A 27,021-nucleotide genomic window follows, 5' to 3' on the forward strand; every position below is an offset into this window, starting at 1 on the left:
GTATACAAGCTCTACCTGTGAATAAAAGTAACTCATGTTTAACTTCTAAGATTAGTCTATGTGAAATGAATTCAGTGACAGATTTTTAAAAAATACTTGATTATATATGTATATGTATGTATTAAAACAAAGTTGCATTTGTAAACTATTGTAGGAGCACTCGCTCTTTGTACATTGTGTATTCAAAGTTTTTCAAATGATGCCAGATTGCAAAACAGTAATAAGGAACATTAAGACAATGACAACTCATTTAGCACTTGCATCCATGAAATGAAAAAAAGCAAACCTCTTCATTTTTCTGCAAGGCCCAGTCTGCATACTTCCACACCAGTTCATGGTTAGAGCAGAAACTGAGAGAATCCACAATATACTCAAAAAGATCTGAACGGGTTGTATCCTGGAGCTGTCCATCAACTATCTTCACCCACAACTATTAAGAGTAGAAAGAAAAAATATTGATGTGTAAGTGCTTCAAATCATCAGAAATAACCTAAGTATTTTAAGTGCAAGCATATATCATACAAGATCATGCAAGTTTTGAAATAGAAAAGGCAGTTATTGAGGTGATGGAGATTGCAATGTACACACTTATGATTTTTTTGCCCAAATAAAGCTAAGTATTAAATTACAAACTCAAGGGCCTTCATATGTGCAGTCATCACGTCAATGTTGTACCTTCAAACTGCCAAGTCACCACCACACTCAGAAAGAAGAGTGGCTCAGAATGACACTTCAGCATTGAAGAAATCAGAATCTAACAGCACAGGAGACCATTTATGTCCTCTAATTAACTCAACGAACAGTGGAAATTGTTCCCCCCTCCACCTCATCAAAACCCCTTAATTTTTAACTCCTCAATCAGATATCTTCTAAAATGGAGACACCAAACAACTTTGCCAAACAACTATTCTGTTCACGAGTACGACTCAAGCTCCCTGTCACTTGTCAATTCAGTTACCTGTCCCACTCCACTTTGACCTCTGCCTTTTGGCCTTCTCCACTGTTCCAATTAAGCTCAATGTAAACTTGAGGAACAGCAGTCTCTGCACATGTCCTCTACTTTGTCCGGTTTCTTGTTAAAGCTCTTCAGCTGTAATTTCATACAGTTCTGACAAAGGGTCTACACCAGAGTTCCTGCTAAGGGCCACGCAGTGGTCTGAGTGGTCCTGCGCCGGCCACTCACCGGCTTTTACACGGCAGGTACCACACATGCGCAAAAATTTGAACGGGCCATGCATTGGGGGAGGCAGGCCGCGAAGGAGGCAGTGCAGCTTACGGGGTACATCGGTCTACACCTCAAATGCCAACACATCCGTTCTCTACAAAGATGCTGACTGACCTGCTGAGTGTTTAACATTTTCTGTTTTTGTTTTGCATTTTCAGCACCTGCAGTATTTTGCTTTTTCTCCTCTTAACCTTCTTTGCTCTAATGAAATGTCTGCTCATACCTAAAGCCCATCATCCTGGCACATTAGTTAATCTCACCTACATCCTCTCCATTACCTGGACATTGTTCCTAAAGTACAGCACCTGAAATTCTAACTGCTGCCCAACCACCGATTTGTACACATCTAGCATTGCTTCTTTGCTTTTGTACTCCAGTCCCTATATTAATCCATGTGTCCACAATAGCTTCAAGTACTCATCTTAAAAATACACCCAATTAATTTTTTGAAATTCAATGAGGAATATGCTGGCAGCCAAGACTAGTTTTGGAAAGCTGGTGAAGACAGGTGACCTTGATCTGGAGGCAAGCCCCATGTCCTAAACCTCTCCATCTCCCTCTAAAAGCCACTTCATTTAGCCAAGCTTTTAGCCATCCCTCCAAATATCTCCTTCTTTGGTTCGGCGCCAATTTTTGTCTGATTACACTTCCATGAAATACCGTGGGACATTTTTCTATGTTAAAGGTGCTATATAAATGCAAGTAGTTGTCATTAAGTTTCAAAAAAATTTAAAAGTTGAAAATAAATATAGCACCAAGTGATTAGCCTGAATCAGGGCTGCTATTTTTCCTCAGTTTCTGAAGTTGAGTGGTAAAATGACTTGGGTCTAGATGTGTTTCCAGTACCCAGCATCACAGCCAGGATTTCACTTCTGTTAGCTTCGCTGTGGCTCCAATGAACGTGCTTGTGGATATCATGGAAGAACAGGATTGCGGTTGACTGTATTCCCGATACACACTGTCAGGCTCACGTGAAAAAATTTAAACAAAAAAGGAGTAATAAATTGACCATATATCTGCATTTTAATTTGCTTGCCATGGCCCCACTGACAATATACAATGTACCAGGCTAGCTTTAATCAATTCGCCCTTTCAAATTTGCCATGAGTGCCATACCTATAACATATTCATGATGATTTTCTTAACCTGCTTAATACCCATCATCCCCTCCATCCATTGGTCACTTCAGTCTTCCTTGTCTTTCATAGCATCTTAATAATCATCCTACTTTATTCACATCATCTCTCCATCCTATGTATATAAAAGGGAACAGGTTCGACAACACATCTCAGCTCAGATGCCAGCTGAAGACCAACTTAACTTTTTCAACTAGTTCCTCCAATGGCTTAGAGGATAACGGCACCAACCTTTGTGGTTCTGATCCATACAAATCAGAAGACTACAGGCTCAATCCCCAATCTGTACCGAGTTAGTTGATTCTAGCCAGTGTAGCTAAAAGCCCACATATGGCCTCAGTTTCCCTTGATTAGGAAAATAAGGGAAGGGGGAAGAGAATAGGATGGAAAGGTACAGTGAATAAAGTAGGATTATGAACTGTTTAATAGATTATTGATGAAGCTGACCCATGCAGCTCCACTCCCAGAAATAAAGGATTCCCTGAAAGTTAGAATTTTATTCCATTCACAGTAAAATAAATGCTCAGTTCAAAATTAAAACAAAAATAGACACCAACAATCTGGTTCAAAACAATGCAGAGACTGGTTGGCTTTACCAACTTTCAATAATCAGCTGCAAAAGACCTGCTCGCATAAATTTCCTTCAACTATATGTAGTAGCTTTGTACAGAGATTAACATCCTTGACATTCCGATGTGCCAATTAGAATATCAACTGTGCTATACCTTTACATTTAAGGGTGATTAACCACTGTGAATTCAGCTCAGCATGTCGAAACAGGAGAAACATTGATTTCCACTCAGTTCTATGGAATGCAACTAGAAATGAGTCTGTTAATTATCATGAACAAGCCTTTTCCATGAAGGAGAATATGGCTGGTCTTTGCTTTTACAGAAGGCAAACATGGCACCTCTTGGAGGGGAGGCATTCTTCAATACTGCCGACAGTATCGATATATATATGGGAGAGAAAGTAATTTAATTTGAAAAGACTGCACCCTATGGCAGTGTTCTCTTTTTAATATTTAATGTTTAAAAGAGCTCCCCCACCCCAAAAGTTACAATTTTGTATATTCTGTAATTATCACATCAAAAAGGAGCATGACAAAGAATGTGATAGATAACAAAATGTTAACTTTTAATATACAAGACAAACAAAAAATTGACAAATTCTGCAGTGAGTGCATTTGAAAGTACAAAGAAAGGTGGCAAAGTTACCAGTCAAACTATGCAGACAACACTAAAGCAGGTTTCAAATAAACTGGGAAATCTATTACTTGACAAATAAATATTCATTAAAAACTATTTCAAGTCAAGTCTGAATTGTGTTAATTATATACAGACAAGCTGACAGAATCAAATTGAAATCTGCAATGCTCTGAAGTAAAAAGAGAAACAAGCTACACAGGTATGAAGAGGCACATTTACCCAGACTTGATTTCCTCCATGTCTACTGGGGATTTTACATTGATTTTGCATTCAGTTACTACTTTTTCATTACAGCAAAGCCAGCATGCCCCTGACTGCTCAGCGAAGGTGGTATTTCTTAATACAACCACAATCTACGTAATGACATTAATTGTTACAAAACTTGTAATCTTTCCCAATGTTGGTTTCCAGAGACAGTGCAAAGAAATATAAAAATGGCATAAACAGATAGTAGCAACATACCACAGAAAAACAGAAAAGGTTGAGTTAATTATAAACTATAGATATATGTTTAAAAAAATCCACTTGTTAAAAACACTGGGCTAGTAATCCAAGTTGTTAAAAAAAAAAAAAGTTTTCCCTGAAAACTTTCACACATGTTTACTGGTTAGGTTAGCCCAGCCCATATTATGATCACATAGTATTTACAGGACTACATATTAATACACAGAGTTTATTAGCAAGGGAATGGTAGCATACTGGTAATGTCACTGGGCCAGTAATCCAGAGGCGTGAGTTCAAATCCCACCACGGCGGCAATTTAAGTAGTTAATTAAATCTCATGACTTCAGGTCAAGCACGGGCAAGGAAACCTCCTGCTGATTACAACCTACCGCCCTCCCTCAGCTGATAAATAATCATAATCATAATCAACTTTATCATTGTTAGTGCACAAGTGCAGTACAATGAAATGTAGGCTTGCGGCTCCCGAGAGTGTACATTTAGATTAAGGCATTTAAACATTCAACATTCATTTGGCTTGTAATACATTAACATAAACATAATAAAGTGCATTGGCAGATGTGCAGGCTTTAGAGTTTATTTGTGGAGTTCAGTAGGATGACAGCCCTCCTCCATGTCAGTACTCCTCCATGTTGAACACCACTTGGAATAAGTACCGAGATTAGCAAGGGCACAGAATGTACTCTGGGTGGGGGACTTCAATGTCCATCACCAAGAGTGGCTCGATAGCACCACTACTGACTGAGCTGGCCGAGTCCTTAAGGGCATAACTGCCGGTCTGGACCTGCCCCTCGTGAGAACACCAACACGAGGGAAAAACCTACTTGACCTCGTCCTACCAATCTACCTGTCGCAGATGCATCTGTCCATGACAGTATTGGTAGCAGTGATCACCGCATTGAAGTCCCACCTTCACACTGAGGACGCCCTCCATCAGCACTACCACCGTGCTAAATGGGATAGATTCAGAACTAGCAGCTCAAAACTGAGCATCCATGAGGTGCTGTGGGCCATTAGAATCTGTAACCTCATGGCCCGGCATATCCCAAGAGCAACACCAGGTGTACCTACAAAATGAGCAGCAACACTAAAAAGCGGAAGCAGCATGCTATAGACAGGGCTAAGCGATCACACAATCAACGGATCAGATTAAAGCTCTGCAGTCCTGCCACATCCAGTTATGAATGGTGGCGGACCATTAAACAACTAACGGGAGGAGGCGGCTCCATAAATATCCCCATCCTCAATGATGGTGGAGCCCAGCACGTGAGTGCAAAAGACTGTGTTGAAGCGTTCAGCCAGAAGTGCAGAGTGGATGATCCATATCAGCCTACTCCTGAGGTCCGCACCATCACAGAAGCCAGTCTTCAGCCAATTCGATTCACTTCACGTGATAACAAGAAACGGCTGAGCGCACTGGATACAGCAAAGGCTATGGACCCCGACAACATCCCAGCTATCGTGCTGAAGACTTGAGCTCCAGAACTTGCCACAGCTCTAGCCAAGCTGTTGCAGTGCAGCTGCAACAGTGGCAACTATTCAACAATGTGGAAAACTGCCCAGGTATGTTCTGTCCACAAAAAGCAGAACAAATCCAACCCATCAGTCTACTTTCAATCATCAGCAAAGTGATGGAAGGTGTCATCGACAGTGCTATCAAGCGGCACTTACTCACCAAAAACCTGCTCACTGATGCCCAGTTTGGGTTCAGCCAAGACCACTTGGTTCCCGACTACATTACAGCCTGAGTCCAAACATGGACAGAAGAGCTGAATTCCAGAGGTGAGGTGAGAGTGACTGCCCTTGACATCAAGGCAGCAGTTGACTGAGTGACATCAATTGTGGTGTATGTGCCTTTAAGAGCCCCGTGTACTGTAATGCCGGTAATGGCCACTCGGGCTATATAAGCCTGTATATTGTCTTGTATCTGTTAGTTCACCTCCAGACTTTGTTCAGTAAACACCTGTGAAACCAACTCCTGCCTTCCGTGTCTCTATTAACACATGGATACAACAGTGGCGACGAGGATGGGATTTGAATTGTTCCGCTATCAGCAGCGGCGGGAAAGCGCGGGAAGCGCCATTTTTTTCTGCAGGGAAGAAAGGAAAGCGCGGGAAGCGCCATTTTTTTTCCAGGATGCCTAAGGCTGGCAATATTAATGCTTTCGATAACGATATAGAGGATTGGACCACATATGTGGAAAGAGTGGAGGTATATTGCACAGCAAATGGAATAGAAAATGATAAAAAGGCATCAGTACTTCTAAATCTAATGGGCGCAAGGACATACGGGCTGTTACGAAACTTAATCACTCCAGCCAAACCAAAGGACAAGAATTTTAAGGAGATTGTTGATACCCTACAGGAGTACTTAAACCCAACACCGCTGCTGATAGCGGAACGATTCAAATTCTTCAAGAGGAATCAGCACAAGAATGAAAGTAACGCTGATTACCTCACAGAATTAAGGAAGCTATCAAAGCACTGTCAATTCGGGGCAAGAATGGCAGATTCTCTTCGAGACAAATTCGTCTGCGGTCTCCTAAGTGAAGGAACACAGAAAAGGCTACTTTCTGAGAAAGATTTGACACTGGACAAGGCTTTCAGTATGGCTGTATCATACGAAGCAGCCGCAAGAGGAGCTGCAGAGATACAGCAAAAGACACAGGGTTGCGAGAGATGTTATCGCTGCGGCAGATCCACCCATGGCCAGAGGGACTGCTGGTTCAAGGACAAAGCATGCAGGCAATGCGGAAAGATTGGACACATTGCACGTGTATGCCGATCTGGACACAAAAAATCCACGGACAGGAAAAAAATCAAGAAGGAAAAGTACAGAAAGGTACAAATGATGACGGACAGTAGCTCCGAAGACCAGAAGAGCGATAGCGACTCCGGAAACAAGAGACTAAGCTGTCTCAAATTACATAATGTAATTGCCAAAGAAGATTACCAGACCATTTGGGTTACCCTCATGATAGCAGGGTCCCCAGTTAAAATGGAGCTAGATACAGGATCAGCTCTGACCGTCATAAGTCGACGGGATTACGAGCGGCTATTTCCGCATACACCTTTGAAAGACACATCCATTATCTTGAAAACATATACGGGGCAGAAAGTATACCCAAAAGGGAAAATAAGGGTGCCTGTTGTATACAATGGCAAGGAAATACAGAAGTTGTATTTATACGTTCTGCAAGATGGTGGTCCACCGCTGTTGGGACGTGAATGGATCAGGAAGATACGTTTAGACTGGCACTCCATTCAGGCACTGACGGTGACCAGTAAGAAAAAAAATGATGATGACGTCATACCTGAACGATTAAAAGACATCTTGGCCAACGCCAAGGAAGTGTTTCAACAGAAACTAGGAACCTTGAAAGGCATCACCGCCTCAATAAAAGTGGAAGATGCGGCAATTCCCAAGTTTTTTAAGGCAAGGCCGGTGCCATACGCAATTCGTCCAGCAGTCGAGGCAGAGCTGGAGAATTTGGAAAAGGCAGGCGTGTTATCCAAGATAGATTGGAGCGAGTGGGCAACACCCATCATCCCGGTCATGAAGAAAACGTTGAATAATGATAAATCTGAAGAACAGAGAAAAATTCGCATCTGTGGGGACTTCAAGGTGACTGTAAACCCGGTCCTTCACACGGTACAGTATCCTCTTCCAAGGATAGAAGATATTTTCGCCTCACTATCTGGAGGGAAACGTTTCACCAAAATTGACTTGGCACAGGCATATCTACAGATGGAGGTTGAAGAGGCCTCTAAAAAGTATCTCACGATAAATACACACAAAGGCCTGTACCAGTACAATCGACTGGTTTTCGGAGTAGCATCAGCTCCAGCTATCTGGCAAAGAGCCATGGAGCAAGTCCTCCAAGGGATTCTGGGGACTCAATGCTACCTAGATGACATCCTTGTAACAGGAGAAAACGACAACGAGCACCTTGCCAATTTGGAGCAGGTGCTCACTAGGCTGAGAGAACGGGGCCTACGAGCAAATCGCCCCAAGTGCGAATTTTTCCAGAAACAAATATCATATTGTGGCCACATAATTAACGAGGAAGGGTTGCATAAGTCACCTGAAAAAATTGAAGCGGTCATAAAAGCCCCAGCACCTGAAAATGTCTCACAATTAAGGTCGTTCCTGGGATTAATAAATTACTACCATAAATTTTTACCGAACTTGTCAACTCTTCTGCACCCTCTTAACGAACTGCTACAAACGGGAGTAATTTGGAAATGGAGCGAAGACTGTAAATGTGCCTTCCATAAATGCAAAGGCTTGATCACGTCCAAGGAAGTTTTGGCTCATTACAACCCATCGCTGCCAATCAGACTGGCATGCGATGCATCCCCTTACGGCGTAGGAGCGGTATTATCGCATAGATTCCCTGATGGCTCGGAGCAGCCGATAGTTTTTGCGTCACGCTCATTGAACTCAGCTGAGCGTAACTATGCCCAGATCGACAGGGAAGCACTCAGCCTGGTATGGGGAGTGAAGAAATTCAACCATTACCTACACGGACAAAAATTTACCTTGTTGACTGACCATCAACCCCTCGTCTCCATATTCAACCCTAAAAAGGGTGTTCCCATTATGACAGCGCAAAGGCTACAGAGGTGGTCCCTTTTCCTAGGGGCACACCAATATGACATAGAATACAAAGGATCAAAACAGCATGGGAATGCTGACGGTTTATTGCGCCTACCGTTGCCAACGGTAGAAGAGGCACCTACAGTAGACCCAGTGGAGATGTTCCACTCAACCATAGTGGACTGTCTACCAGTAACAAATTCTGCCATTGAAAAGGAAACGAGAAATGACCCGACTCTCTCACGAGTCTACGATTTAACGGTGAAGGGATAGCCAGCACATTGCGAGAATGCTGGCAACAGTGGTTCGCCAAGAGGAGAACAGCTGTCAGTGTGCCGAGGAACCTTGATGTGTGGATCCAGAGTGGTGGTTCCACCTAAACTCCAGGATAAAGTGCTAAAGGAGCTTCACGAGGGGCATCTGGGTGGAGTGAAAATGAAGAACCTAGCCAGAGCGTTTGTGTGGTGGCCAGGTATCGATGGAGACATCGAAGAAATGACCAAGAGCTGCCTAGGATGCCAGAAGGTCCAAAACGCCCCACCACAAGCCCCTCTACATCCATGGGAGTGGCCCTCATCTCCATGGCAAAGGGTACACATCGACTTTGCTGGTCCATTTATGGACTCAATGTTCTTAATCGCGGTTGATGCACACTCCAAGTGGCCGGAGGTAATAAAGATGTCCTCCACCACCACGGAAAAAACCATCACAGTATTAAGGACCATATTTGCCAGGAATGGGCTGCCTGAACAGATCTGTTCTGATAATGGACCGCAATTTGTGTCCGAAGAATTCAGGAAGTTCTTAAAAAAACAATGGGGTTAAGCACTACACGTCCGCCCCATACCATCCCGCCACCAACGGATTGGCTGAAAGGTTTGTCCAGACCTTCAAGAAGGCCATGGGTAATGAAGACATAAAACTTCAGCATAAGGTAGATAACTTCTTGTTTGCATACAGGAATGCAACACATGTGGTTACAAACCAAACTCCCGCCATGATGTTCTTCAATAGAAGCCTAAGATGCCGGCTGAATTTGATCAAGCCAATCATCAGAAGGGACGTGGAGAACCGGCAATTTCAAGGCATGAATGAAAGGCCAACTAGAACCTTCCAGATAGGTCAACAAGTTTTGGCCCGGGACTACCGTACCGAGAAATGGCAGCCTGGAACTATTTGCACACGACTAGGACCGCTGATGTATACCGTGGACATTGGAGAAAGCATAATAAGGCGCCATGCTGACCAGATCATAGAGTCATCCGAGAAGGGACAACCTACACCATAACTCTATACGCCTAATGATGAAGTAGAGATACCCATTGTATCTACCTCCGATCCGGTGATACTGGAACAAGATGAACCCGACACTGGCATTCAAGCCGAATCAGCCTTGCCAAAAGAACCCACTACACCACCAGAAACGACTACACCACCGAGGCGTTATCCGGACCGAGTCAGGAAGCCTCCAGAGAGACTGACTTATAATTGATTAACTGCAGCAATGTGTAGATTATTGTTCTTGTAACATGTTAATTAATGATTACTTAAAATATTATGTACTGGTTGTCTAAAAGGGGAGGAATTGTGGTGTATGTGCCTTTAAGAGCCCCGTGTACTGTAATGCCGGTAATGGCCACTCGGGCTATATAAGCCTGTATATTGTCTTGTATCTGTTAGTTCACCTCCAGACTTTGTTTAGTAAACACCTGTGAAACCAACTCCTGCCTTCCGTGTCTCTATTAACACACGGACACAACATCAAGGAGCCCTAGTAAAACTGAAGTCAATGGGAATCGGGGGGGAAAACGCTCCACTGGCTAGTGTCATACCTAGCACAAAGGAAGGTGGTTGAAGGTCAATCATCACAGCCCCAGGACATCGCTGTTGGAATTCCTCAGGGTAGTGTCCTACCATCTTCAGCTGCTTCATCAATGACCTTCCCTCCAACATAAGGTCATAAATGGGAATGTTCACTGATGACTGCACAGTGTTCAGCGCCATTCACAACTCCTCAGATAATGAAGCAGTCCATGCCCGCATGCAACAAGACCTAGACGACATTCAGGCTTGGGCTGATAAGTGGCAGGTAACATTCGTGCCACAGAAGTGCCAGGCGATGACTATCTCCAACAAGCGAGAGTCTAATCACTGCCCCATGACATTCAACTGCATTACCATCGCCGAATCCCCCATCAAGATCCTGGGGGGTCACCATTGACCAGAAACTTAACTGGACCAGCCACATAAATACTGTGGTAACAAGAGCAGGTCAGAGGCTAGGTATTCTGTAGTAAGTGTCTCACTTCCTGACTCCCCAAAGCCTTTCCACCATCTACAAGGCACAAGTAAGGAGTGTGATGGAATATTCTCTACTTGCCTGGATGAGTGCAGCTCCAACACTCAAGAAGTTCGACACCATCTCGACTCAAATCCTGTAAGCACTGCACCTACAATTGTGGTGGGGAGGGGTTCACTTCACTATAGTAGGAATGCAAACTTCTTCCTGCTAGCAGTGAAAGTTGCACTAACCCACAAATTCGCTCGAGAGAAATATTAAGCATTGTGGCCAAAAGAGCAGATTGCTGTCTATAACTCTATTTTCCAGTCAAACTCTCATAACCAGCTATCTTGGACAGCTGTGAGCTTCCCTGTTGATTCACTTTACCAGAATCAATCAGCCCGAACACCCCTCCCCTTCCCTTGGCACCTTCCCGTGCAAGCGCAGGAGATGCAACACCTGTCCCTTTACCTCCTTCCCTTCCCACCGCCCAGGGCCCCAAACACGCCTTCCAGGTGAATCAACAATTTACTTGTACTTCTTTCAATTTAGTATAATATATTCGCTGCTCACGATGCAGTCTCCTCTACACTGGGGAGACCAAATGCAGATTGGGTGACCGCTTTGCGGAACACCTCCGTTCACACCTCCATTCTGTCTGCAAGCATGACCCAGACCTTCCGGTCGCCTATCACTTCAATTCTACGCTCGACTCTGACCTCGGCCTCCTACACTGTTTCAACGAAGCTCAACATAAGCTCGAGGAACAGCACCTCATTTTTCAATTAGGCACTTTACAGCCTTCCGGACTCAACATCGAGTTCAACAATTTCAGGGTATAACATCTTCCCCTATTTTTTTTTAGGATTGCAGCTGTTGATGATTCTGCTAATCCCATTTACACCTCATCTAGACCTATCTTTTGTTTCTTTACTTGCCCCATTACCATCTCCTTTTGCCTTGCACCATCACCCCTTTTGTCATTTAATCTCCTGCCTTCCACCCTATCACAGACCTTCCCTTTTGTTCTTTCATTCTCCTCCCCTCTTTCCCTGCCTCTGCACTTGCTTAAAACCCATTGGGGGAAAAATTCAGTTGTTTGCGCCTCCCGTTAGCGCCTTAAGAGGGCGCTAATGGGGCGCAGAGCAACTAGCGCCCGGGTGCGGCGATATTTGCACAACTCGCGAAATTAACTAGACATTTTGCGGCGGTGCTAAACACTACCGCCACGATCTCCTGCACCGGCAGATCGTGACGTCAGTCGAGTGCGCAACGCCCCAGACCGGATATTGAGTGGCGCCCCCTGCCTTACCGCCTGCAACGACAGGTTGAGGGGAGCGTTTCGCAGTCAGGAAGGGACTGGGGGAGCGCTATTTAAAGGCGACCGCTTCCTGCCTTTTTTTGTTGGCGACATTTTTGCACCACGCATTCTGAGAGAGAGGGAGAGAGACTTCTGGAGAGATTCAACACTGTGTGAAGGAGTTTTGCATACTGAGCAGCACGTTGCAGGTTCATTTTGATTTGCCCTTCCTTGTATCTATTTAGAAGAGACTGTGGGGGCTGCACTCTCAGCTCTTTCCCTGGTTGATGTACAGGTCTCTCCAGGCCGAGATTCAAGGCTGCAATGAGCAGGATGTGGATGGAGAGCAAGATCAACCCTCCCCTATAAAGATAAAAACAGAAAATGCTGGAGAAACTCAGCAGGACAAGCAGCATCTGTGAAGTGAGAAACAGAGTTAACGTTTCAGGTCGATGACCATTCGTCAGAACTCCTGTTTAAGAATTGGCCGGTGCCAGTTTGTCTGTGTTCCATTGCTGACTGACATCACGAGCTTCGCCAGCGCTGTGAGGTAGCGCCTCGCTCCTTGGCCTTTGCGCCTTAAGACAGATGTGAAGCGCCTGATTTAGCGCTCCAATCACCTCCAGGGGCTATAAAAGCCAAGTCTGCTGTCGGAGGCGATAATTAGCGCCAGGCGCTAAACTTTGCGCGCAGCCGATAATGGCGTCCCAAACGGGGCGATTCCGAATTTTTCCCCCCCCATCATATCTCTAACTTTTTCCAGTTCTGATGCAAGGTCATCGACCCGAAACGTCAATTTTGTTTCTCTCTCCACAGTTGCTGCCTAACCTGAGTATTTCCAGCATTTTCTGTTTTTATTTCAGATTTCCAGCATCCGCAGTATTTTGCTTTTACATTAAATAGATGCTCTTCAGCTGTTTAAATGTACTGACTGATCTTCCTCAATGAGGTTTTCAATTACATTGAATTTACATGAGCGGTCCATGATTCCATAACCAGTAAAATCTCAAATTCAGGACATGAAGAACAGCATTCCATTCGGATCATGAAACTCCTCTCCAGGTTTCAAAATGAATGTTTCAACTAAAACTATCACAGCAACTAATTTACATCGGATTATTTCTAAACCAAGTACTTATCAAGTTTTGTGGTACCACTGGCTACAACAGTGAACCTTCACTTTTCTTTATCACTCCCTCCCCTTCAAACTGTGAGAAGAGTCTATTGAATATCACTGTATATGGACCCATCAACATATTACATTTGTAAGCATTTTCACATTCCGCTCAGTCCGCAGTGTTCCGCAAGTGTGGGTGCCCTGCAGCCAGCTGCAAGCCAAATTTGAAATTGCTCGGATTCACCAAGATCAGAAATATGGAAGTCTGGCCGTGAGACCCATGTTTGGGGATATTGTTAGCACTAGCATAGGTCTAGCACTATATAAAAGCACCTATATCCGTGGTATGATCCTGACCACCACAACTTCCATCACTACTTTCACCCAAGCGAGTAGCCAGGAGAAAACGTAAACATAAAAAAATGCTCCAATTTAGCAAAGCTTCACGCCAAACTGCAACAGAAGACAATGAAATACAGAATTTATTTCAAGACCACAATAGAGCCAGCTTATAGTGTCAGTGCTTCTGGGCTATATGGTTGGGTCATTTGGGAACAATTCCCATATTCCACGATTACCAACATATCCACTCTTCCCGCTCTCCTCACCCCCACCCACCAACTGCAAGACTTCAGCTTATTTCTTCCAGTGAGTTTCACCAATACATATATTATAGCTACTGCAATAGTACAGGGATTCAAAATAAGTATAACCCAATTTACCTGTAGTGCTGCTTCATTTTGTCCATTATAGTGATAAAGAAGACCAAGTGCAAAATATCTATGTTCAGAAAAACACAAGTTAATACAACATTAGTTAACTTGCCTTAAAAAGCTTAAATCCAGCTAAATGCTACTGCATTCAAGATGTTCACATCACAGTGCTGTGATAGACATCAGCAAACACTCAAACTTCATAAAGAGGAGATACATCAGAGCTGTATTCACGGTATTCTTCATCTTGGGGTACAGGTGATGTGTTCATCTGAACACACAATCACTAGGTCCCTGCTTACATTAAAAAATAAAAAAAAAATACTTTCTTTACCTCCTTGCTTCCCTTTACTCTCCCCAAATCACCTCACCCCCTGCCCCAATGTAGGCACCAATCAATGCTATGGCTCCAGTTATTAGCTTTCCACAATACCCAAGTCAAGCAGCTTCAAACTAATGGAGGCCAGGGGGTGGGTGGGTTGTGGTGGTGGTAATAGGGCATAAGCTAATGGCATTATATCTGAATGCGCAAAGCATTTGCAACAAAATAGATGGAATTAATAGCAGACAGAAATAAATGGGTTTGATCTAATAGCCATTACGGAGACGTGGTTGCAGAGTGACCAAGGTTGGGAACTAAATATTGCAGAATACTTGACTTTTAAAAGAGATAGGCAAAATGGAAAGTGGGGGGTAGTCCTGATAAAGGACGCGATAAAAACAGTAGAAAGGATTTTAGCTCGGAAAATCAGGATGTAGAATCAGTTTGGGTGGAGCTAAGAAATAACAAGGGAAGAAAGCACTGGTGGGAGTATTTTATAGGCCACCTAACAGGAGTTGTAGTGTCAGGCAGAGTATAAATCAGGAAATTAGAGGTGCATGTAACAAGGGTAATACCATAGTCATGGGGGACTTTAATCTTCATATAGAGTGGGCAAAACAAATTTGCAGTAATATTGTGGCGGACGAGTCCATGGGATGCATTCAAGATAGTTCGATAGATCAGTATGTCGAGGAACCAACTAGGGAACAGGCTATTTTATATCTATTATTGTGCAAGGAGACAGGGCTAATTAATAACTTTGCAGTAAAAGAGCCTCTGGGAAAGAGCTATCATAATAGCCTGGAATTTGCAGTCAGCGGTGAAGCAAAGTACGCTTTGCACAAAGATCTCGGTGTTGAGAATTTCAGGTTTTTCGATGTTCAATTCAAATTAACGGAGTATAATGGGGATCCCCTTGTGTGAGCTGCTGTGATGTCAACAAGCCGTCAAAGCAGCCAATCAAATCGCAGAATTCTCAGACAGCGAACAAGGAAGTGAGGAAGCTCTTAAAATTCTAACTTTTTAAAAATGTTAGCGAGCGCAAAATAAAGATTGCGGCTCGCACATGGGGAAAAGGCAAACCTGAAATAAAGATGAACTAAAAAAAGTTAAAATTTTAAAAAAACTCTTACATTTTTAATTATTAAAATGGATAAATTTTATGCTGCACAAAATTTAAATTAGTTTCTTAGGCCCATAACCTTTATTTAGCAGTCAATACGTTGTTAAAACCCCAGTTACACCTAGTCCCTTTGGGTCTAACTTTTAGTGGTGAATTGAACATTACTGCGGAAGGGCCGAAGTTTATGTCAGTTTCCCTGATTTGAGTGTTTACACTGATTGCCGGCTCGGTGTATCGGTCTTTACGGTAGAAGACACAAAATACATTCTGGAAATAGTGGGGAATTAAGAGTCTAGTGAGAATGAGGAACTTAAAGCAAGTAGTATTAGTAAAGAAATAGTACTGGAGAAATTAATGGGAATAAAAGTTGATAAATCCGTCTGAACCCAATGACCTATATCCTAGGGGTTTTAAAAAAGGTGGCTACATTGGTTTTGATCTTCCAGAATTTCCTAGATTTTAGAATGGTCCCCGCAGATTGGAAGATAGCAAACGTAACCCCGCTATCCAAGAAAGGAGAGAAAACAGGGAACTATAGGCCAGTTAGCTTGACATCAGTAGCAGGAAAAATGCTAAAATCTATTATTAGGGACGTGATAACAGGGCACTTAGAAAATCATAATATGATTGGGCAGAGTCAACACAGATTTATGAAAGGGAAATCATATTTGACAAATCTGTTGGCGTTCTTTGAGGTTGTAACTAGCAGGGTAGATAAGGGGGAACCAGTGGATGTAGTGTATTTGGATTTTCAAAAAGCATTCGGTAAGGTGCCACAAAAGAAGTTACTACACAAGATTAGGGCTCATGGGATTGTGGGTAATATTAGCATGGACTGAGGATTGGTTAACGGACAGAAACAGTGTAGGAATAAACGGGCAATTTTCGGGTTGGCAGGCTGTAACTAGTGGGGTACTACAAGGATCAGTGCTTGGGCCTCAGCTATTTATAATCTATATCAATGATTTAGATGAAGGGACCAAGTGCAAGCATCCAAGTTTGCTGATGATGCAAAGCTAGGTGGAAAAGTAAGCTGTGAGGGGGACACAAAGAGGCTACAAAGGTTAAGTGAGTGGGCATATGGAATATAATGTGGAGAAATGTGCAGTTATCTACTTTATTGGGAAAAATAGAAAAGCATTCTTTTTTTTTTTTAAAGTGAGACTGGTAATGTTGGTATTCAGAGGGTGTCCTTGTACACGAATTACAGAAAGTTAGCATGCAGGTACAGCGAGCAACTAGGAAAGCAAATGGTATGTTTATTACAAAGGGATTGGAGTACAAGAATAAAGAAGTCTAACTGCAACTATATAGGGCCTTGGTGTGACCACACCTGGAGTACTGTGTACAGTTTTGGTCTCCTTACTTAAGGAAAGACATACTTGCCTTAGAGGGAGTGCAACGTAGGTTCACCAGACTGATTCCTGGGATGGGGGGATTGTCCTATGAGGAGAGATTGAGTAGACTAGGCCTATATTCCATAGGGCTTAGAGAATGAGAGGTGATCCAATTGAAATATATAAAATTCTTAAGGGGGTTGACAGGGTAGATGTTGGGAGGATGATTTCCCTGGATGGGGAGTCTAGAGCTAGGCATCACAGTCTCAGAATCAGGGGTTAGTCATTTATGACTGAGATGAGGAGAAATGTTTTCACTCAAAAGGGTTGTGAATCTTTTGAATTCTCTACCCAGAGGGCTGTGGATGCTCAGTCGATGAGTATATTCAAGACAGAGATCGATAGATTTTTGGATACCAAGGGATATGGGGATAAGGCAGGAAGGTGGAATTGATGTAGAAGATCAGCCATGAACTTACTGAATGGTAGAGCAGGTTCGAAGGGCCTACTCCTGCTCCTATTTATGTTCTTCTTCTTTACATAGGAGCTCAAGCATCGCGTGGTTGAAAGTCAATCTGATTGTTTCAATCCCACGGACTTCAAAAGCCTTTAGAATATTTAGTGTACTACAGAAATTGGATAGCAAGCTACCTTCTTTAATGAACGTTTTTAGCAAATATATTCATTATAATATTCCAACTATTTTATCTTTAATTTCACTGCTGTTTTAATCTTTGAATTCTAACTTCCACTCCAACTGCTCTTATACCACAAGAACGATTTGGTTTGCTGCTTAATAGCTTTAGCAAAAATGATCTCTTGGGTCTTTTTACTCTACTCCTTTTAACCCGTTTAAGAAAATTATTTTACTCAGTTCTACCCCTTTTTTCCCCCTCCTGTAGGCTTTATATAATTTTTCACATTTCTGAAGGATCTATTCATCCATTTTGGAGACTGCCTGTTTAGCTTATAATTACATTTTATTGGGCAATTCTATTGCATACTCAACATGATAGTTTTGGAAATATTCTATTTTTATCTCCATTGAGTAATCTATCAGCAACATTTCCCAGTTTATTCTTTTAATTCATCCCTTGTACCTTAGCCGTCAGCGATATTTCTTGAAGTCATTTTAGCCAGGCTCAGCACAGTCTACTGGCAAAATGTCTACCACTATTCACACACACTCAAATTGGGAAGGTATTTTAATATTTAGGAGGCATGCCCATCCAAGGAAGAAATAGGAAAAACAATAATCATTAGATTATTGTCAGAATGGAAGCGGGTATCACAGGACTCATTTGGACCCTGTTGTTTCTAATCCAATTAAAACTAAGTAAGCTTGTCAAATCTATGGATTTACTAAATGAGGGAGAGGAAAGTAAGAATTGCAAGATTTATATTACACAAGGGTCAAAATAATGTGGTTCACAAGTAAGCAATGAGCAGAAAGAAATTTAGAATGTGATATGGAAACAATAATTCAAACATCTTTCATTGTCCAAATATTGTGGAAAAGCTAATAAAATGCTAGGATATATAACAGAACAGTACAATGTAAATCTACAGAAGTTATGCTAAGGCAGTGCAACTAGTCTACACAAGTGTATTCGGTCTTGGTCACCATGCCACAAAAAGATATATACCTGCAATGCAAAAGGTACAGAAAAGGACAAGACTAATCTCAAGTATAAAGTGGATGGGACATGGATAATGATTAAAGAAACTTAAGTTTTACAGTCTATAAATAAGGCAGTTGATAAGAAGACCTCAAACTACATAAAATAGTGTACATACGTTAAAACCAATTGATTACTTCAAAGTAAGCTAAGAAACCGGGTCAGAGGAAATAAATAGAAATGAAGTAAAATTACATTTAAAGCGGATCTCAGGAAGAACTTCTTTATTCAGAGACTGATATTTGAAATGGTCTGCTAGGCAGAGTAGAAGGGCCAATAATAGAGACTGGAGGCAGGTAACAAAGGACTCATTTGTTCCCTGCTTTGATGAGATACTAAGGGCATTAGAGGGATGAACTTAGTGAGTTTAATGGCATTTTCTCATCCTTGACTTTTATGATGTTCTTAAAAGGCTATGATACCCACTACATGAATAAAAATACAAGATATCTGAGTTACATACTTATTATGTTTTTCCAGCCAGGGAATACTGTCCACTAAGAGACATGAATTTTCAGAAACCAACAAATCCAGCAAACTGTCATGATTAGCTTCAGCATATAGTTTTAGCAAAGCTGTGTCTATATCTTCTTTATAGCTATTTGCTACTTCAGTGCTCCGAATGTCATTCAAGTAGCTCATAAGGAAACGCTTGCACTTTGTAATCTTCTCTTGGTCACCCTGCATTAGTTGATTCAAGTCAGCATATTCATGTAATGGCGGATGGGACCTTATAAATGTAGAGGTTGAAGGAAGCAGTAATGGATAGAGAGACATCAACTCTCTTGCATCCAGCTGGCCATTCCTGTCGACAAAGACAAAATTAAAATAAACACAAGCTGATCATGTTTAATAAAATATGGTTATCAGGATAGTCAAATGATTCAGGCTGTCTTAAAGAAACAACTACATTGTCAATGAAAGGCATTAAATAGCTTTAACAAGTGACACAAGTAAAAGTAAAAGCATTTATCATTGTAACTGGGAGGAGCAAGAGCGAGACTGATTGGGTAGCTCTTTCAAAGAGTCGGCACACATGATGGGCTGAATGGCCTCCTTCTATGCTGTAAGATTTTATGATCCTATGATATTTAGATCCATGGTTAATCTAAGGCTGCTGGAGGGAAATGCATAGAGGAATAGATCAAGTTGAACCTTTAGACTAACAGAACAAATAGAATTTTGAACATTTTTGGCAGCAACTTCAAAGGTTCTTTAAACACCATTGAAGACTATGGATTGCAAAACACTGAACTAATAGATTGGTAGCCCAGATAAGACTTGAGTGGCTATCACAATTACTACTCAACCATGTAAAGCATATACCATTATTATAGAGCAAACTGCAATTCGTACTTACCAAGGTTGGTTACTGCTGCCCTAAATGTTTTCTGATCTTTGGACACTCCTCCCCTCAACTATTATTTGTTTAAATACAATATACATGTAGAATTTAACAAAACAAAAGGCATTTAATAATACAAATATGACTGATCAATAAGTGTAATCCAATGCGAGCTGAATATCGTTGACCAATTTCACAGATATGGGCCTAGAAATTCAGTAAGGCCCCGCCAGGTCTTCAGCACCCGAAATTTAGCGCTCGCCCGGATTCCCGCAGCGCCCGCCTGAAATTCAGTTGCGACGGGCCAAGACGGAGGCGGGCGCTACTGCAGGGTTTGGCCGCCTCGCTTGGGGCGATGAAAGTCTATTTCAGGCGTCCAGCTGCCGCTGCACCACCCGATGCGGTGCGGCAGGCTGGGGTACTGCAGGCCTCCTCCTTCTCTTAAGGAGGAGCTGCCTGCAGCCGTGAGATCGCCGCTGGATTCCCCCGGCAAATGAGCCCGGCACCAGGAGAAGTGCCGGGCTCGCGGGAGTCAGACAGCAATGCCGGGGGGGGGGGGGGGTGGGGGGGTGGTGCAGGAGTCCGGGGAGGGAGGTGCGGCCATGCGGCCGCCGGGAAAGCGGCCGGCCGCCCCTCCACCTTTTATGCGCCGGCCTCTCGGAGCTGCAAGGCCCCGTTTTCCAAACGTTGTTTGCGGCCGCTGCGGGCGAGGCGGCCGCAACTGAATTTGGCCTCGGAACGGAATCGCGTTGGAACCGGGGCGCTGCGCACACCGATGACGTCATCGGTGCCGGCGCAGCACTACCGGCTAACGCTGATGTTAGGGCCCAACTTAATTTCGGGCACTAAAAAACTTCCGGCGCAACCCACTCTTTCGCCCCTAAGTGGGCGCAAACGCAACTGAATTTCTAGGCCCTGACATCTTATTTTTTATTATTAAGCAACAAATAAAAGGTAAGATGTCATTTATGAAACATACAATGGAAACGTAATGCAAGATACATAGCAGTGGAATTAATGCAACTATTACAAGAAATTAAATTTGTGCTGCAAACACTTTAGATATAACACAAACAGAATCAGGCATACATTAACTTATTCCACACACTTCCAGGGATGCTCATACCTGAAGAGTTCTTTAGCTTCTAAAAACTGAAGCTGGCCAAACTGTATAAATCCTGCTTGCTGCAGAATTCTTCTGTACATACCCTACAGATTATAAACAGAAGTGGTTAGTGGAACATCTATGAACACCATCAAGCAGACATGAAGTTAGTTGAAGCCTTTGGACAACCACCATAGATTATTATTAATTGGGGTTTTCTAAATTCTTTTAAAAAAAGTGGAAAGAATTAGATTTTTTTTTTAAAAATGCAATCACCTTTTTATATATCATCTGGAAACAGAATTCCTTGGATGCTGGTTATTTTCCAATATCTGACCATTCTTTAATTATTCATATAAATTTCCAAAGATTAGTATATTGGGGTTAATGTTAATTACTTAAAAACACACTTCTGCAAAAGAATACTGATTCAATCCAGAATGGAATCATGCAATAAAATACATCTAACCAAATACAACTGCATCCACCTCAAGTGTTTTGCTACATGCACAACAAAAGCAATACACAGAACACCAAACATATTTCATAATACTAGCAAAATAAATGTGATGCAGTTTTATTTTGGTGTTGAAATTGTCGCTCATCATGCAAAGCAGTTTAATATTTTACTCCCAATATATTATTCATTAATAACTGCCAAGATGAGTACACACAGGAGTACTTATAATATCAGAGTCCACGAAACACATGCTTCTAACATGCAAACCTGATTGATTATATTTAGTTGTTTTACTCTACAGTTGAAAAGAATGTAGAATATATCACATTCATTTTTATAATGCAACAAGCTTGTATGGGGCCTAGGGGAAATACTCAACTGCAGCAACGATAATCTACAAGGACAACAGACAGATCTGTGTCACCATACCAGGAGATGGGTGCCATGGAGAAGCCACTTTCCACAAGTGAAATGGGTGGAACAGGATGTGGATGGTGAACAGGAAGTGGGGCAATACAAGGAACAATTTACACCACTGGCAATAAACAACGAATGGCCCTGATAAATATATTTTAAAGTCGTTGCCTGAATACATTATCCAAATGATGGCCTTTCCATTTAACTGATTAGGTTCGGCAGTTTTCCCCCTTAAAATCCTACTAACCTGGAATTTCTCTTTTGGAATGTTCCGTCGAGCTCCTTTTGCTAGGACCAGTGCTTCTTCTACTCTGTGGCCGGCCAGAAGATCTTGAATTTGCCTTTCCAAAGGCAAAGGTACCAGGATATGTACTTCTTTACTTGTGGCTAAAATCAGTTTCCCTGTTGAGTAATAGACCTAACAAATCAGGTCTGCAAATTTATGATTCAGCTAATATACTGCCAAAAGCATAAAGTAAATGCAAATAACTAAGCAACGTTTATGTCATGGGCCAAATTGTTCAATTAAGAGAAAACATACTTCGTTTTGATCCAATATGGAAATCCAGGGTCAAACTAAAGATTTCAGCTGAAACAGAAAATGCAGGAAACACTCAGCAGGTCAGGCAGCATCTGTGGCGAGAAAAAGAGTCAACACTTCAGGTCAACCTGAAACGTTAACTTTGTTTCTCCCTCCACGATGCTGCCTGACCTGCTGAGTGTTTCCAGCATTCTCAGATTTCCAGTGTCTGCAGTATTACCCTTTTGTTTTAAAGATTTGTGGTGTTATTCTGAAGTCATTAGTTTCAGAAATCTCATGCTACAAAACAAATATTGCCCAGCAACCCCATAGCTATCAAACTAGGTTGTGGACTTCAAAGTCCATCACCAAGAGTAAATATATCAAAATGAAGGTGCATGATGCAAGATTACCTTGTAGAGGATATGGCATCAGAATTGTTCAATGTGCATAGTTTAGATTTGTTTTATTATTCAATTGTCAACCGTCTGGACTGAGAAGGGCAATGTGTACTAGTTAGTTTTAGTCCAATAATGTGATGGAATACTCTCCACTTGCCTGTAGCTCCAACAACATTAAGAGGCTCGACACCATCCAGGACAAAGCAGCCCGCTTGATTGGCAACCCATCCATCACCTTAAACATTCACTCCCTCCACCACCACACACCGTGGCTGCAGTGTGTGCCATTTACAAGATGCACTGCAGCAACTCGCCAAGCCTTCTTTAATAGCACTTCCCAAACCCACGACCTCTACCACCCAGAAGAACAAGGGCAGCAATGGTATGGGAACACCACCACCTGTAAGTTTCCCTCCAAGTTACACACCATCCTGACTTGGAAATATGTCAAGGTTCCTTCATCACCACTGGGTCAAAATCCTGAAGCTCCCTCCCAAACAGCACTGTGGGAGTACCTTCACCACACGGACTTCAGCGGTTCAAGATGACGACTCACCACCACCTTCAAGGGCAATTAGGGATGGGCAATAAATGCTGGCCTTGCCAGCGATGCCCACATCCTCCGAGTGAATAAAATGTGACACCATTGGAAACCCACCGGCTCTTAACTGGCTCCACGCCACTGGGAAGGAAGGAAATGTGGTGCTAAAAGTCCAGAAACACGACAAATTTAGAAAAAACATAAAAACGGCATAATGGAACAGCAGCACTGGAAGCTTCTGTTGTGGCAAGAGCTCCCAGATACACAGATCCTTCCACAGACATACTGTTAGTGAAGATAGGGCAAGGAGAGACCGGCTCTTTGGCACTCATGAAAAGAAGCCCCAGAAGAGGGGCCAGGAATTATGGAGGGATTTGAGCTCAGTCAGTGCCCGACATGAGATTGCAGCATAGTCTGCGACTGAAAGCACTCATATCCTGGAATTGCTGCAGACACCTGGGTGTGTTAAATGTGCCAATCAGGTGTCTTTTACAATATTATCCTTGCAAAAGGAAAAACACATTTCCATAATCAGTAGCAAAGAAGTGCCCGGGGGAGGGGGAAGGAAGCAAAGAAGTGCTTCAACTGCTCAGAGAAAGAGACAGAGACTGATTCGTATTGCTTGATCCTCTGGTATTAAGTGGAATAGAAAAAGGCTAATCAGAGCCAATTACAAAATAAACCATGACTGAAGGAAAGAGAGACATAGGTGCAAGAAACTGGAAAGTACTGAAGTACAAAGGGATCTGGGGGTCCTGGTGCACGAAACTCAAAAGGTTAGTATGCAGGTGCAGCAAGTGATTAAGAAGGCCAATGGAATGTTGGCTTTCATTGCTAGGGGGATAGAATATAAAAATAGGGAGGTATTGCTTCAGTTGTACAAGGTATTGGTGAGGCCGCACCTGGAATACTGCGTACAGTTTTGGTGTCCATACTTAAGAAAGGACATACTTGCTCTCAAGTCAGTACAAAGGAGGTTCACTCGGTTAATCCCGGGGATGAGGGGATGGACATATGAGGAGAGGTTGAGTAGATTGGGACTCTACTCATTGGAGTTCAGAAGAATGAGAGGCGATCTTATTGAAACATATAAGATTGTGAAGGGGTCGGATCGGGTGGATGCGGGGAAGATGTTCCCGATGATGGGTGAAACTAGAACTAGGGGGCATAGTCTTAGAATAAGGGGCTGCTCTTTCAAAACTGAGATGAGGAGGAACTACTTCACTCAGAGGGTGGTAGGTCCATGGAATATGCTGCCCCAAAAAGCTGTAGAAGCTACATCATTACATAAATTTAAAACAGAAATAGACAGTTTCCTAGAAGTAAAGGGAATTAAGGGTTACGGGCAGGAATTTCGACATGAGTCTAGGTTCGGATTGGTCATGGCCCTGTGGGTAGCGGAGCAGGCCCAGGGGCCGTGTAGCCTGATCCTGCTCCTATTTCGTGTGTCTAATTCTGTTAGATTCAGGAGATGGTTCTGTGATAGTGGATTGGTGGTTAGGATCAGATCAGCCATGATCTTATTGAATGGCGGAGCAGGCTCGAGGGGCCGATTGGCCTACTCCTGCTCCTATTTCTTATGTTATGTTCTTAAAATACAATGTCAGGAATCATGTCAGGGAGCACCTCTTCACGCAGAAGGTGATCTCCTGGATATAGTGCTGAAGGTAACTACCCAATCCATTCATGAGACAATTAGATGAGCTGGATGGGCCAAATGGCCTCCCTCATCTGTATTTCCTTACTTGTACTTAAAACAAGTTATTGTGCCAGCCTAGCTCATCTGTACTCTCGGGTATTATTTTAGTTTATTACTATGGCATAAGTTGATAGACCCCCCCCCCCCCAAACATTACTCGGTCGAGTCCATTCATTGGATGAACAACTTGCGTTTACACAATTCCTCCAAGTAGAAAAATATCCTACGGCACTTTACAGAGAAGATAATTGAGTTTGTACCTTTGTGGGGAAAAAGAGGTAAATGACGACTTGTTGGAGAAAATGGGAAGAGAATTTATTCATCCTACACTACTGATTTTCAAAGTAAACTGTTCCCACATCTAGACCATGTCCACACATAAATTCTTATTGCCTGCTCTTAATAAAATGCTGTCATGTCTGTCATATCACACGATTTCCCCAAACAATCAGAAGCAATGCTTTATTGAACTTCATAATGGAGAAAAATACATTTTACAAAACTCAAGTTTTATTTTCTGAAACTATGTGTTATGTCTTGTAGCGCTCATAGTGCTTTGTAAAGACGACTCTGGACTCGGTAGTTTGTAATTATAACTACTGTTTTATTTGTGTTGTAATGGCTGCCTGCCGCATATTTTCAAGTGCTGTGCAGCACCTGCGCACTACTTTCCCAGCATCGTAGTGCTGCTACACTTGATTTGAGTGTTAGTACACTTGCACAATGTAGTCCCAACATAACTATGTAACATCCCTCTTTCCCAACAAAACTAATTACATCAATTTTCTATTTTACAATGTTTCCAGTTGAATAACGTTAACAAAATACAGAACGTGAGCTTTCTTTGCTCAATTTATATACAGATATTTGTCCATGTTGTTTTACTGTTCTGTGCGAATTATAATTGTCTTTATAATTATTCACGATACCGCTCAGGTGGTTGTATGTTACTCCTCCATCTTGTGGACTTGGCTGTAACTATTCCTTTCTGCGGTGTTTTGGTGTGTTCTTTTCTTGTTGCCGGTGCTGTCGTGTTTGGCTCTGGAGAGTGCATGTTTGCAGTTGTTGTATTTGAGGTGTTTGTTTCTGGCGTTATTGTTTTCCGTGTCTGGTACCCTAACTGCTGTTAATGTTGTCCACTGTTTGACAGCTTCGGGTGAGGGTCTGATATGGATCCTGTTTCGCCTGTATTGGTTTCCAGGTTCTGTCTCTACCAAGTAAGATCTTGGAGTATCAGCTTTTCCAATAACCTCCATATTCTCAACAACGGATCTTGTATATGCACTGATTGCTCATTTAGCAGCTCCGGTAGTGGTTTTGCATGCTTGTTATAGTGTGTGCTCCCCGTAGCTCGTGTTTCCATCAGCTTCTGCCGAACGTCCTCTTGGTCCTGGGGAGGATATACCTTTGCTGGTAGAGTTGTTTTGTATTTTCTACCGTTTAGTAGTTCTGCTGGTGATTTCGAGTCTGCTCTCAAAGGTGTCGATCTGATTGCCAAAAGGGCGAGGTCTTGGTCTTCTCCCATCTCCTTGCTTTTAATGAGAGCTCTTTTGACTGTTTGGATCTGTCTTTCAATAAATCCGTGTCCCCTTGGGTAATGTGGGGATGAGGTAATTATTTTAAATCCGTATTTTCCAGCCAGTGCTCTGAATTTGCTGGAGGTGAATTGTGTCCCATTGTCGCAGATGACCTTCGCTGGGATGCCCTGTTCTGCGAATAAGTTTTTTGCAATTTTTGTGATTGTTGTGGCTCTCATGTCGTTTATCCTTCTGACAAAAGGAAATTGAGTAGTAGTCTGCTACTATGATGTACCACTCCTGGTTGCACAGGAACAGATTTGTTCCGACCGTGTGCCATGGTCTCGGGGGTACTTCCATTTGAATCATCTCCTCCTTCTGCTGTGTGTTTCAGTATTTCTGGCATATGCAGCATGTGGAGACCATTTGTTCTATGCTTTTGTACATGTCTATCCAGTACACAGCTGAACTGGCTCTTAGTTTACATTTCTCCATCCCTATATGGCCTTGGTGT

At 42.6% G+C, this 27,021-nt stretch overlaps 1 protein-coding gene across 2 annotated transcripts in view; it reads right to left on the reverse strand.

Annotated features, from left to right (window-relative positions):
* The window catches only part of tgfbrap1 (transforming growth factor, beta receptor associated protein 1), a 91,818-nt gene that overhangs the window by 17,291 nt on the left and 47,506 nt on the right, over positions 1–27,021 (reverse strand). For both annotated transcript variants that reach the window (XM_085998979.1, XM_085998978.1), the window contains 5 exons: positions 22,077–22,231; positions 20,974–21,056; positions 18,966–19,307; positions 14,051–14,108; positions 287–430 (listed from right to left, as the gene is read on the reverse strand). In XM_085998979.1, the coding sequence (XP_085855105.1) occupies positions 287–430; positions 14,051–14,108; positions 18,966–19,307; positions 20,974–21,056; positions 22,077–22,231 (782 nt within the window). The remainder of the gene's footprint in view (positions 1–286; positions 431–14,050; positions 14,109–18,965; positions 19,308–20,973; positions 21,057–22,076; positions 22,232–27,021) is intronic.

This window comes from Somniosus microcephalus, chromosome 10, assembly GCF_052327205.1.
Source record: "Somniosus microcephalus isolate GS21.2 chromosome 10, FLI_Smic_1.0, whole genome shotgun sequence".
Taxonomy (NCBI): Eukaryota; Metazoa; Chordata; class Chondrichthyes; order Squaliformes; family Somniosidae; genus Somniosus; species Somniosus microcephalus.